Below are 13329 nucleotides of genomic sequence, written 5' to 3'. Positions count from 1 at the left end.
TCTCTATAAAAGGGGTCCCTGATGGTGAGACTCTCTATAAAAGGGGTCCCTGATGGTGAGACTCTCTCTATAAAAGGGGTCCCTGATGGTGAGACTCTCTATAAAAGGGGTCCCTGATGGTGAGACTCTTTATAAAAGGGGTCCCTGATGGTGAGACTCTCTATAAAAGGGGTCCCTGATGGTGAGACTCTCTATAAAAGGGGTCCCTGATGGTGAGACTCTCTCTATAAAAGGGGTCCCTGATGGTGAGACTCTCTATAAAGGGGTCCCTGATGGTGAGACTCTCTATAAAAGGGGTCCCTGATGGTGAGACTCTCTCTATAAAAGGGGTCCCTGATGGTGAGACTCTCTCTATAAAGGGGTCCCTGATGGTGAGACTCTCTATAAAAGGGGTCCCTGATGGTGAGACTCTCTCTATAAAAGGGGTCCCTGATGGTGAGACTCTCTCTATAAAGGGGTCCCTGATGGTGAGACTCTCTATAAAAGGGGTCCCTGATGGTGAGACTCTCTCTATAAAAGGGGTTCCTGATGGTGAAACTCTCTATAAAAGGGGTCCCTGATGGTGAGACTCCCTCTATAAAAGGGGTCCCTGATGGTGAAACTCTCTATAAAAGGGGTCCCTGATGGTGAGACTCTCTATAAAAGGGGTCCCTGATGGTGAGACTCTCTATAAAAGGGGTCCCTGATGGTGAGACTCTCTCTATAAAAGGGGTCCCTGATGGTGAGACTCTCTATAAAAGGGGTCCCTGATGGTGAGACTCTCTGTATAAAAGGGGTCCCTGATGGTGAGACTCTCTATAAAAGGGGTCCCTGATGGTGGGATACCCTCAATAAACGGGAGACTGGGACATAAACCACACTTCTGTGCTGTTTGAGTGAGTTATTAACATATATGAGATTCGACTCCCCCTGGGCAGGGGTCGTCAGGCTCCTGATAAATGCCCTGCTGGATCGCAAACGCCAGGTGAGGGCAGGAGCTGGCTTGCTTATGATGCCCTTACAGTTCCACCTATCTCTGTAATCTCTTTCAGCCCCACAACCCTCCGAGATCTCTGCGTTCCTCCAATTATGGCCTCTTGCTCCAACATTGGCGGCCGTGCCTTCAGCTGCCTGGGCCTCAAGCTCTGGAAATCCCTCCCTAAACCTCTCCGCCTCTCTCTCCTCCTTTAAGACCCTCCTTAAAACCTACCTTGTTGACCAAGTTTTTGGCCACCTGCCCTAATATCGACTGATGTGGATTGCTGCCAAATTTTGTAATATAACGCACCTGTGAAGCACCTTGGGATGTTTTACTACATTAAAGGTGCTATATAAATGCAAGTTGTTGTTACAGTTGAACAGCCAGCCAACACTCACTATCTGGACTCACACACCAAGAATGGTCTCTGCATGCAGTGTCAAAGGGCAGCTGTGGCCTGTGGACCTGTACGCCATCATCTTCAGGAACTGTACCCCAGTGAGAGTCAGCACCTTCAGGAACTGTACCCCAGTGAGAGTCAGCACATTCAGGAACTGCACCCCAGTGAGAGTCAGCACATTCAGGAACTGTACCCCAGTGAGAGTCAGCACCTTCAGGATCTGTACCCCAGTGAGAGTCAGCACCTTCAGGAACTGTACCCCAGTGAGAGTCAACACATTCAGGAACTGTACCCCAGTGAGAGTCAGCACATTCAGGAACTGTACCCCAGTGAGAGTCAGCACCTTCAGGAACTGTACCGAAGTGAGAGTCAGCAGCTTCAGGAACTGTACCCCAGTGAGAGTCAGCACCTTCAGGAACTGTACCCCAGTGAGAGTTGGCACCTTCAGGAACTGTACCCCAGTGAGAGTCAGCACCTTCAGGAACTGTACCCCAGTGAGAGTCAGCACCTTCAGGAACTGTACCCCAGTGAGAGTCAGCACCTTTAGGAACTGCACCCCAGTGAGAGTCAGCACATTCAGGAGGGCAAAGAGAAAATGGGACGGAGGAAGTAAATTATGGAATTTTAAAATATAAATATTGCACCTATTTATTGAAAATACTAATATTGCAGGAATTCACAACCAAATGCATGATCTCTGAGTGTGTGCAGGTAAGTGTGTGTGTAAGTGTGTGTATTTGAGTCTGTATGACTGAGTATGTGAGTGAATGATTATGTGTGAGTGAATATGTGTGAGTCTGCGTATCTGTGTGACTGAGTGTGTGTATTTGTGTTTTTGCGTTTAAGTGTTTCAGCATATGTGTGATTGCATGTGTTTGAGTAATCGAGTGGCTGTGTGGGTTTGTGTGAGGTGTGTGTGGGGTGTATGTGTTAGTGGGTGAGGGTGTGTGTGTGTGAGTGAGGTGTGTGAGTGAGGGAATGAGTCAGTGAGTGTGTGCGAGTGAGTGAGGTGTGCATGTGTGAGGGAGTGAGTGTGTGATGGAGTGAGTGTGTAAAGGAGTGAGGTGTGTGTGAGAGGTGTGTGTGTGAGGTGTGTTAGTGAGGGAGTGAGTCATTGAGTATGTGCGAGTGAGTGAGGTGTGTGTGTGTGAGGGAGTGAGGTGTGTGTGAGTTGTGTGTGTGAGGTGCGTGTTAGTGAGGGAGTGAGTCAGTGAGTGTGTGCAAGTGAGTGAGGTGTGCGTGTGTGAGTGAGGTGTGTGTGTGAGGGAGTGGCAGGCGGTGACTAGTGGGGTACCGCAGGGATCAGTGCTTGTGCCCCAGCTATTCACAATATATATCAATGATTTGGATGAGGGAACCAAATGTAATATTTCCAAGTTTGTTGATGACACAAAACTAGGTGGGATTGTGAGTTGTGAGGAGGATGCAAAGAGGCTTCAAGGTGATTTAGACAAGTTGAATGAGTGGGAAAATACATGACAGATGCAGTATAACGTGGATAAATGTGAAGTTATCCACTTCGGTAGGAAAAACAGACAGGCAGAGTTTTATTTAAATGGTGATAGATTGGGAAATGTTGATGTACAAAGGGACCTGGGTGTCCTTGTACACCAGTCACTGAAAGCAAACATGCAGGTGCAGCAAGCAGTTAGGAAGGCAAATGGTATGTTGGCCTTTATTGCAAGAGGATTTGAGTACAGGAGCAAGGATGTCTTACTACAGTTATACAGGACCTTGGTGAGACCACACCTGGAGTACTGTGTGCAGTTTTGGTCTCCTTACCTAAGAAAGGATATACTTGCCATAGAGGGAGTACAGCAAAGGTTCACCAGACTGATTCCTGGGATGGCAGGACTGTCCTATGAGGAGAGATTGGGTCGACTAGGCCTGTATTCACTAGAGTTTAGAAGAATGAGAGGGGGTCTCATTGAAACGTATAAAATTCTGACAGGGCTAGACAGACTGGATGCAGGGAGGATGTTTCCCCTGGCTGGGGGGTCCAGAACGAGGGGTCACAGTCTCAGGATATGGGGTAGGACATTTAGGACTGAGATGAGGAGCAATGTCTTCAGTCAGAGGGTGGTGAACCTGTGGAATTCTCTACCACAGAAGGCTGTGGAGGCCAAGTCACTGAATATATTTAAGAAGGAGATAGATAGATTTCTAGACACAAAAGGCATCAAGGGGTATGGGGAGAGAGGGGTAATATGGTATTGAGATAGAGGATCAGCCATGATCATATTGAATGGCGGAGCAGGCTCGAAGGACCGAATGGCCGACTCCTGCTCCTATTTTTCTATGTTTTCTATATTCTATGTTTCTATGAGTGAGGTGTGTGTGAGGTGTCTTTGTGAGAGAGTGAGTGTGAGCGAGCAAGTGAAGGCGTGTTCGTAAGGCAGTGAGTGAGGTGTGAGGCAGTGAGTGAGATGTGTGTGTGAGCGAGGGAGTGAGGTGTGTGTGATGTGTGTGTTAGTGAGGGAGTGAGGAGTGTGTGAGTGAGGTGTGTGTTAGTGAGGGAGTGAGGTGTGAGGCAGTGAATGAGATGTGTGTGTTAGTACGGGAGTGAGATGTGTGTGAGGTGTGTGTTAGTGAGGGAGTGAGGTGTGTGTGAGTGAGGTATGTGTTAGTGAGGCAGTGAGATGTGTGGGGTGTGTGTTTGAGTGAGTGAGTGAAGTTTAAGTGAAAGAGTGTTAGTGAGAGCTGTGTCTGAGTGAGTGAGGGAGTGAGTGAGTGTGCGAGTGAGTGTGAGCTGTAAGTGTGTGAGTGAGTGAGCTATAAGTGTGTGTGTGAGTGTGAGCTGTAAGTGTGTGAGTGTGAGCTGTAAGTGTGTGTGTGAGTGTGAGCCATAAGTGTGAGCTGTGAGTTTGTGTGTGCGTGAGCTGGAAGTGTGAGTTTGAGCTGTAAGTGTGAGTCAGCGTGAGCTGTGTGAGTGAGCTGTAAGTGTGAGTCAGAGTGAGCTGTAAGTGTGAGTGAGTGTGAGCTCTAAGTGTGAGTCAGTGTGAGCTGTAAGTGTGTTTGAGTGTGAGCTGTAACTGTGAGTGAGTGTGAGCTGTGAGTGAGTGAGTTGTAAGTGTGTGAGTGTGAGCTGTAAGTGTGAGTGAGCTGTAAGTGTGAGTGAGTGCAAGGCGTGAGTGTGAGCTGTAAGTGTGTGACTGAGTGTGAGCTGTGAGTGTGTGTGTGGGTGAGTGTGAGTTGTAAGTGTGAGCTGTGAGTGTGAGCTGTAAGTGTGAGTGAGTGTGAGCTGTGAGTGTGTGTGAGTGAGCTGTAAGTGTGAGCGCTGTAAGTGTGAGTGAATGTGAGCTGTGAGTGAGTGCGTTGAAAGTGTGTGAGTGTGAGCTGTAAGTGTGAGTGTGAGCTGTAAGTGTGAGTGAGTGCGAGGTGTGAGTGTGAGCTGTAAGTGTGTGACTGAGTGTGAGCTGTGAGTGTGTGTGTGGGTGAGTGTGAGTTGTAAGTGAGCTGTGAGTGTGAGCAGTGAGTGTGAGCTGTAAGTGTGAGTGAGTGTGAGCTGTGAGTGAGTGAGCTGTAAGTGTGAGCTGTAAGTGTGAGTGAGTGTGAGCGCTGTAAGTGTGAGTGAATGTGAGCTGTGAGTGAGTGAGCTGTGGGTGTGAGCTGTAAGTGTGAGTGTGAGCTGTAAGTATGAGTGTGAGCTGTGAGTGAGTGTGAGCTGTGGGTGTGAGTGAGTGATCTGTAAGTGTGAGCTGTAAGTGTGAGTGAGTGTGAGCTGTAAGTGTGAGCGCTGTAAGTGTGAGTGAATGTGAGCTGTGAGTGAGTGAGCTGTAAGTGTGAGCTGTAAGTGTGAGTGAGTGTGAGCTGTAAGTGTGAGCTGAGTGAATGAGCTGAGTGTGAGCTGTGAGTGAGTGAGCTGTGAGTGTGAGCTGTAAGTGTGAGTGTGAGCTGTAAGTGTGAGTGAATGTGAGCTGTAAGTGTGAGTGAGTGTGAGATGTAAGTGTGAGCTGTGAGTGAGTGAGCTGTGAGTGTGAACTGTAAGTGTGAGTGAGTGTGAGCTGTGTGAGTGAGTGAGCTGTGAGTGTGTGAGCTGTGAGTGTGAGCTGTGAGTGAGTGTGAGCTGTGAGTGTGTGAGCTGTGAGTGAGTGTGAGCTGTGAGTGTGTGAGCTGTAAGTGTGAGTGTGAGCTGTAAGTGTGAGTGAGTGTGGGCTGTAAGTGTGAGCTGTGAGTGAGAGAGCTGTGAGTGTGAACTGTAAGTGTGAGCTGTAAGTGTGAGTGAGTGTGGGCTGTGAGTGTGTGAGCTGTGAGTGAGTGTGAGCTGAGTGTGAGCTGTGAGCTGAGTGAGTGTGAGCTGTGAGTGAGTGAGCTGTGTGTGTGAGTTGTGAGTGAGTGTGAGCTGTGAGTGAGTGTGAGCTGAGTGTGAGCTGTGAGTGAGTGTGAGCTGTAAGTGTGAGTGAGTGTGAGCTGTGAGTGTGTGAGCTGTGAGTGCCTGTGTCGGGTTCCCAGCCGTCCTCTAATTGTTGTTGAAGTAATGTTTGATTTTTTTTCGCTGTTTGAACCCTGCGCTGCCGCTCTGGGATTGGTGCCGGGGAGGCGATGGGAGGCACAGTCTGTTCACCATTGATCTGCACCGACCTGAACTTTCCCATTCGCTCCTCTCACCATCCGAGAAAGGGAGCAGGAGGAGGAGGAGGTTCGGTCCCAAACACAGACCCAACTGAAGAAAGAGAAAGAGAAGGGAAGAGAGAGGGAGAGAAATAAGCGACTTCTGGGAGACTGTCTTTGAGCACAGAGCGGGCCAAAAGTTGGTTGCAGTTGTCTTTTTGTACTGGCTCGGGAGAGAACAGGAATCTGGTGACTGATTATTTGTTACAAACCTACCAGAGAGACTCGCGTGTGTGTGAGTGTGTGAGTGAGGGGGGGGGGGGGGAAATCTTCAAACTAAATCAAAGACAAAAGGCAACTTATTTGGGACAAGCCTCTGGGTGCCTGCATTTGTACCGCGCCTGAGAACAATGTGTATGGGGAGCTCGACCGTGTCTGCAAACTGATGGAACTCCTCGAGAAATACAGCTAACAAAAAACCAACTGGACAGCAGATCCTCAGAAAACAGGGACCGAAGCAACAATACCCTTTTTCTATTATTTTGGAGACATCGACACAGAAAGAGACCACAAAAAAACCCCCCAACCTCAATCAGTTTCAGAGGGAGTGAAGTGAAGCTGACCAACTGCAGAGAGTGGATTTTTACACCAGAGTTTTTTTTACTTCTATTTGTTTAATTAATATATATATATATATACCTCGCACCATTCCCGAATGGATATTTGTCCGAATACCTTTTGGTGGCGGGGAGCTTGCTGAGCCTGTGATGAGGCAGCTTTGACTGGCTCTGTGTCTGTCTGTCTGTCTGTCTGAGCCCAGCACACCCGGACTGAAGGAAGGGGCTTTCCCCCAACTCTTGCCCCCATGGTGTGGGGTGACCTGCATCCCTGTCCACCCCCGGGATATATCATGATCACTGAACTATTCCGCTTCTCTCTCGCCGTTGGATTAATATATATTTCCTCAGGTCGGTCCTCTTTTATATTTCAATTTTACATATTTATTTAAAATCAATATATATGTTGGTGGAGGAGGGTAACTACTTCAGAACTGTTGTTTAAAGTGTGTGTGTGTGTGTTTTTCTCTCGCTGAGTTCTCAGTCGTTCTCAGACTGAATCTTTTCAGATAGGTCAGGAATTTTTTTTTTACTGTTAATTTTTTCAAAAATAATCTTTTTCTCCTCGGACTCGCGGTTCGCCTTTCTCCCCACTCTCTCTCTGTCTCTCGCCTCAAAACATATTTCACACAACCCAATCTCTCTTGTTTTACAAAGATTTATTTCTATTTGTGAGGCTGGGGCACAGCAAGTTGGGCGATGGATCTGTGTTGTTGGGATATCAGTCGGTTTTTTTTATTGAAGGGGTGCATTCCCTTTTTGACAAAAAAAATCACCTCCTGAAAACTTACCTAATGAATAGGAGAGAAGCGAGTGTTCCCCGACCCGCAGCCTGGGCAAACACAGCCCCCGGAACCTGTCCTTCCCTCTTCCACTCTTCGCCCCTCCGATTGTTGGAGGAAAACTTTCTGGGTCCGGCCTCCCGCGCTGTTTCTCGCTCCTCCAGCTTGTGGGCTTTTGTGCATTGTGCAGATTGGGCTGGAATATTGGTCCCAACAGCGGCCAGCGTGTGAGCCAGCGCAGAATCTGTATGGAGAGACTCCCGGGGAACGGCCCAGATCTTCAAACCAGGAATCTGCATCTCCCTTTCTGTGTGTGTGTCTCTCTCTCTCTCTCTGTCTCTCTCTCTCTGTGTCTCTCTCTCTGTCTGTCTCCCTGTTCTGTCTCTCTCTCTCTCTATCTCTCTCTCTCTCCCTCTCTCCTTGTGTCTCTGTCTCTCTCTGTCTCTGTCTGTCTGTCTCCCTGTTCTGTCTCTCTCTCTCTCTCTCTGTCTCTCTCTCTCTTTGTGTCTCTGTATGTGTCTCTGTCTCTCTCTGTCTGTGTCTCTCTGTCTCTCTCTCTGTCTGTGTCTCTGTCTCTGTATGTGTCTCTGTCTCTCTCTCTCTCTGTCTGTCTGTCTCCCTGTTCTGTCTCTCTGTCTCTGTCTCTCTCTCTCTTTGTGTCTCTGTATGTGTCTCTGTTTCTCTCGCATTCTCTCTGTGCCTCACTCTGTGTGACTCTCTGTGTATATATCTGTTTTTCTGTCTCTCCCTCATTGTGTATTTCTCTTTCACTGTCTCTTTCTCTCACTGTCTGCCGTATCCTAACTCGTACCAAGTCCTGTTCACCCCTCACCCCCTGTGCTCGCTGACCTACTTTGGCTCCCGGCCCGGTAATGCCTCGATTAAAAAATTTTCATCTTTGTTTTCAAATCCCTCCCTGGCCTTGCCCCTCCCTATCCCTGTAATCTCCTTCAGCCCTACAACCCTCCAAGATCTCTGCACTCATCCAATTCTGCCCTCTTGAGCATCCCTGATATTAATCGCTCCGCCATTGGCGGCCGTGCCTTCAGCTGCCTGGGCCCCAAGCTCTGGAATTCCCTCCCTAAACCTCTCCGCCTCTCCTCCTTTAAGATGCTCCTTAAAACCTGCCTCTTTGACCAAGCTTTTGGTCATCTGTCCTAATAGCACCTCTGACTGTGTCAAATTTGTTTGGTAAAACTCCTGTGAAGCGCCTTGGGACGTTTTACTACGTTAAAGGCGCTATATAAATACAGGCTGTTGTATTTCTCTTTCACTGTCTCTCTCCCGCACTCTATTCCTGTTTCATTCAGTCTTTCTCTCTTTCAATATTTCTTTCATTGTCTCTTTTTATCTCTCAATGTGTATCTCTTTTATTCTGTCTCTCTCTGACTATATCTCTCTCGCTCTGTGTCTCTCTTTGTATTGGAATCTGTGTGTGTCTCTCTCTGACTCCATCTCTCTCTCTCTCGTGGTCTCTCCATGCCTCTGTCAGTGTCTCTCAGTGTGTGTCTGTTTTTCTGTGCCCTTCACTCTGTCTCTGTCTCTCTCGCTCCCTCACTCTGCATCGCCCACTTTCTATCTGACTGTATTTCTCTTTCATTCTGTCCCTCACTGTTTTTCCCTTTCGCCTTCTCTCTCAATGTATCTTTAACGCTGTCTCTCGCTCTCTCATTCTCTTTCTCTCTCTCTCTCTCTCTCTCTCTCTCTCTCTCTCTCTCTCACTGTGTATCTTTCACTCTGTCTCTCTCACTGTCTCTGTCTCTCACTCTCTACTCTGTCTCTCACTCTATGTCTCTCTCTCTCTCTCTTGCTCACCCTGTCCCTCTCTCACTCTCTCTGTCTCTCTCACTCTTTCTCTTACACTCTGTCTCACTCTGTGTCTCCCACTCTCTCTCTCCCACTCTCTCTTACACTCTCTCTCTCTTTCTCTCTCTCACTCTCTCTCTCTCACACTCTCTCACACTCTCTCTCACACTCTCACTCTCACTCTTACTCTCTCACACTCTCTCACTCTCTCACTCTCTCTCACACACTCTCACTCTCTCTCTCACTCACTCTCTCACACTCTCTCTCACACTCTCACTCACACTTACTCTCTCACACTCACTCTCTCTCACTCCCTGTTGATTTCTGTAGTGAGACGGTGAAAGGCTGCAGTGGGAGTTGATGTGTCACTGTGATTCTCAGTTCAGCCCTGGTGAACAGAGCCACCGGCTAACCTGGACTGAATGAATTCAATTCCGGTTTTCCTAAATGCGATTCTGGGCCATTTTACCACAGTTCCTCAGACAGCCAGTGACTGCGCTCAGACATTCCACAAAGTATTAATATTGAGATGTGTGTTTTGCTGTGTGGCTTCCCTTCAGAGGGAGTGTTTGTAGAAACCCACCCTATTCTGCCCACCTCATGAGCAGGGGTTCCACCACCCCTCCCTCACCAGGAGTGTTTCTAGTGACTCGTCAATGGACCATTTAAGGAAGGAAAGATTTGCATTTTTCTAGCACCTTTCTCAACCACCAGACGTCCCAGAGTGCTTTACAGCCATTGAAGTACTTTTTTTAAAGTGGAGTCACTTTTGGAATCATGGCATCCAATTCACAGCCAATGTGATAATGACCAGATAATCTGTTTTTTTAGTGAAACAGAGATAAATATTAGCCTGGGACACCAGGGAAAACTCCCATGCTCTTCTTCAAAATTTTACGTCCACCTGAGAGGGCAGACGGGGGCCTCTGTTTAACTTCTCATCCGAAAGACGGCACCGCTGACAGAGCAGCACTCCCTCAGCACTGCACTGGGAGTGTCAGCTTAGAATGCGTGCTCAAGTCTCTGGGGTGAGACTTGAACCCACGACCTTCTGACTTAGAGGCGAGCGAGAGTGCTACCCACTGAGCCCCGGCTGACACACAGTGAAGGGGACCCCACTCAGTGCATGCATGTTATTCCGATGCTCCAGCTGCTCTGTGGAAGGTCCCCTGGTGCCGTTGGGGGGGGGGGGGGGCGTCTCAGAAACAGTCCTGCTGATTTAAAGTGGGCGCTGCTTGCACCCGTCACTGTCAGAACATCTCAAGTGGGGATGGGTCCAGACACACACTCGCACAAACACACTGTGCCGTACTTGAGCTGCTGTGGTACACGTGGAAACAGCTCAACAGAGACTCCACTCTCAAACAGGCTTTAGCTGGTAAACAATCGGGAAAAATCCATTCAAAGAAAGAAAGACTTGCATTTCTATAGCGCCTTTCATCACCACCGGACGTCCCAAATCGCTTCACAGCCAATGAAGTACTTTTTTGAAGTGTAGTCACTGTTGTAATGTAGGAAACACAGCAGCCAATTTGTGCACAGCAAGCTCCCACAAACAGCAATGTGATAATGACCAGATAATCTGTTTTAGTGATGTTGGTTGAGGGATAAATATTGGCCCCAGGACACCGGGGAGAACTCCCCCGCTCTTCTTCCAAATAGTGGCCGTGGGATTTTTTACGTCCACCTGAGAGGGCAGATGGGGCCTCGGTTTAAGGTCTCATCTGAAAGACGGCACCTCTGACAGTGCAGCGCTCCCTCAGTACTGCACTGGAGTGTCAGCCTGGAATATGTGCTCAAGTCTCTGGAGTGGGACTTGAACCCTTAACCTTCTAGACTCAGGCGAGAGTGTCTCCATTCTTCACCATGGCGTCCAGGCAGTGAGTGTGTGTGTTTTTGTGAATGTAAGTTTGTGTGTACATGTCTGTGTGTGAGAACAAGAGTGTGTCAATGTTCTCTCTAATTGTTTTTGGTGTGCGGGCCCTTTAAATTCACAGCTCGGTGTGTCTTCCCACGGCGACGGCTGGTGAGCGACCTGTGCAGGACCTCGCGATGGTCACGCACCTTAGGGGGAACATTTGTGTGTGTGTGCATTTTATGTGTGAACAGAAGTGTGTAAACGTGTCTGTGTGTTTTAATTTAATTTGCTTACGATTTACTTATACTTGGAACCACTTGTACCGCTGACCCAGTAAAACTAGCCAGGGAATGGGGGAAGTAAGTGATTGAGACACAGATACTTCCCCTCTGGGATCTCGTTCAAATCCTGCTCAAGCTGATGGGATGGATATCCCTTTTGCTGCCAGCTTGAAAGATTCCTTATGACTAGTGTTTGGGTCAGTCTTAGTCCAATTGGAAAATAGCTTGGTCCAGTGATAAAATATTACCCCTAATTTGGCATTAATTGGCGCTTTCACTCAGGGCACTTTCACATTGCACTAGTGCCCTGGGAGTGTTTGATGGGACAGTGTAGAGTGAGCTTTACTCTGTATCTAACCCGTGCTGTACCTGCCCTGGGAGTGTTTGATGGGGCAGTGTAGAAGGAGCTTTACTCTGTATCTAACCCGTGCTGTACCTGCCCTGGGAGTGTTTGATGGGACAGTGTAGAGGGAGCTTTACTCTGTATCTAACCCGTGCTGTACCTGCCCTGGGAGTGTTTGATGGGACAATGTAGAGGGAGCTTTACTCTGTGAAATGAAGAATAGATTTGCCTTCCAAAGTTAGGCTTTATTAACTTTAAAATCGGCAGCATATCTTTCTACATCCAGTCCCAACTAAAGCTAGAAAAGGACTGAATTTAAGGAGCCACAGCACATCGTGTGATCATCAACTACCAATGAGATTACAACACATATCCCAAGGCAGTTAACAAACAACGAATCACAATACTTTTACTAATCAAGGAATAATCACCACATTCACCCCTCCTTTAAAATATACTCTAACCTAATAACTTTTACAATTTACAATTAATTATTTACAACTAAACTATGCACAAGAATAAAACTATTTACATAACACAATACTAAATGAACAACAACAAATAATAACATTACGCATAAGTATTAAGTATCTCTCAACTAAAACAATATACTATAATATTTCAACAGTTTTTAAAACATTACTATCAATTTGAAAGTCCATTTTCAATCGATCGACCGGGTATCTTGTTCGTGTCGACCTTCTTAAACTTGGTGAAATTCCTTGCCCTCCCACGCCAGAAGGCACAGAAGTATCTTCAACAGGAAGGCTATCCATATCCCGATTCTCAACGGTTTCCGGATTAGAAATCCCATCAGAAGATGCACTGGGACGGTCATAAACATCTATCAAAGGCTGACTAATAGAAGTATGATTATCTGCAATCGGATTGGAAATATTCGTAGTATCTGTAACAGCATCCACATTATCCGAATCATGACCATTATTATTATCCTCAGAAGAGGGCTGGCCACCACAAGGAGCCAAGTCTTTAATTGAAACAGTACTTTCTTTCCCATCTTGGAATCGAATATGAGCATATTGGGAATTTGCCTCCAACAGCTCCACCTCCTCCACCAAGGGGTCATATTTTGACAATCTAACATGGCGTCGAAGCAACACAGGTCCCTGCATAGTAAGCCATGAAGGTACCGAATATCCCGTAGTAGATCTCCGCAGATAGTTAAAGAGCCTTTCATAGGGGGTCACATTAGTAGCCGTTGAAAGCAATGATCTAATGGAATGCAGGGCATCAGGCAGTACCATTTCCCACTGTGTATTCTTAAGGTTCCGGGATGTCAACGCCAACATAACTGCCTTCCAGATCACCCCATTGTATCGTTCGCACTGTCCATTACCCTGGGGATTATACGGGGTAGTTCGACTAGTAGAAATTCCCCGACTCTGAAGGTATTCCTTCAACTGGGAAGACATAAAAGAACTTCCCTGATCCGAATGGATATACGCAGGCATCCCAAAGATGACAAAAAGTTGAGTCAAACATTTAATAACTGTAGCAGCTGATACATCTGCACAAGGAAAAGCAAAAGGGAACCTTGAAAACTCATCCACAACAGTAAATATATATCGGTTTTGAGTAGTTGAAGGAAGAGGTCCCTTAAAATCAACACTCAAACGTTCAAAAGGAGAAGTAGCCTTTATAAGATGAGCTCGTTGAGGCTTAAAGAAATTCGGTTTACACCGAGCACAGATAGAACATGATGAAGTCATCCG

The 13329-nt window shown here is 47.3% G+C and overlaps 1 protein-coding gene across 5 annotated transcripts in view; it reads left to right on the top strand.

Annotated features, from left to right (window-relative positions):
• The window catches only part of robo1 (roundabout, axon guidance receptor, homolog 1 (Drosophila)), a 1098986-nt gene that overhangs the window by 651443 nt on the left and 434214 nt on the right, over positions 1 to 13329 (top strand). The window contains exon 1 of one of the 5 annotated variants that reach the window (XM_086007316.1): positions 5916 to 6877. The exons of the other annotated variants lie outside the window; for them this stretch is intronic. Within the exon in view, the coding sequence (XP_085863442.1) occupies positions 6775 to 6877 (103 nt within the window). The 5' untranslated portion in view covers positions 5916 to 6774. Of the gene's footprint in view, positions 1 to 5915; positions 6878 to 13329 lie in introns of those variants that run through there. 5 annotated transcript variants of the gene reach the window in all.

Source organism: Somniosus microcephalus, chromosome 14, assembly GCF_052327205.1.
Source record: "Somniosus microcephalus isolate GS21.2 chromosome 14, FLI_Smic_1.0, whole genome shotgun sequence".
NCBI lineage: Eukaryota > Metazoa > Chordata > Chondrichthyes > Squaliformes > Somniosidae > Somniosus > Somniosus microcephalus.
Note: the sequence above shows the minus strand (reverse complement) of the source record. Positions and strands in the feature narration are given on the sequence as shown.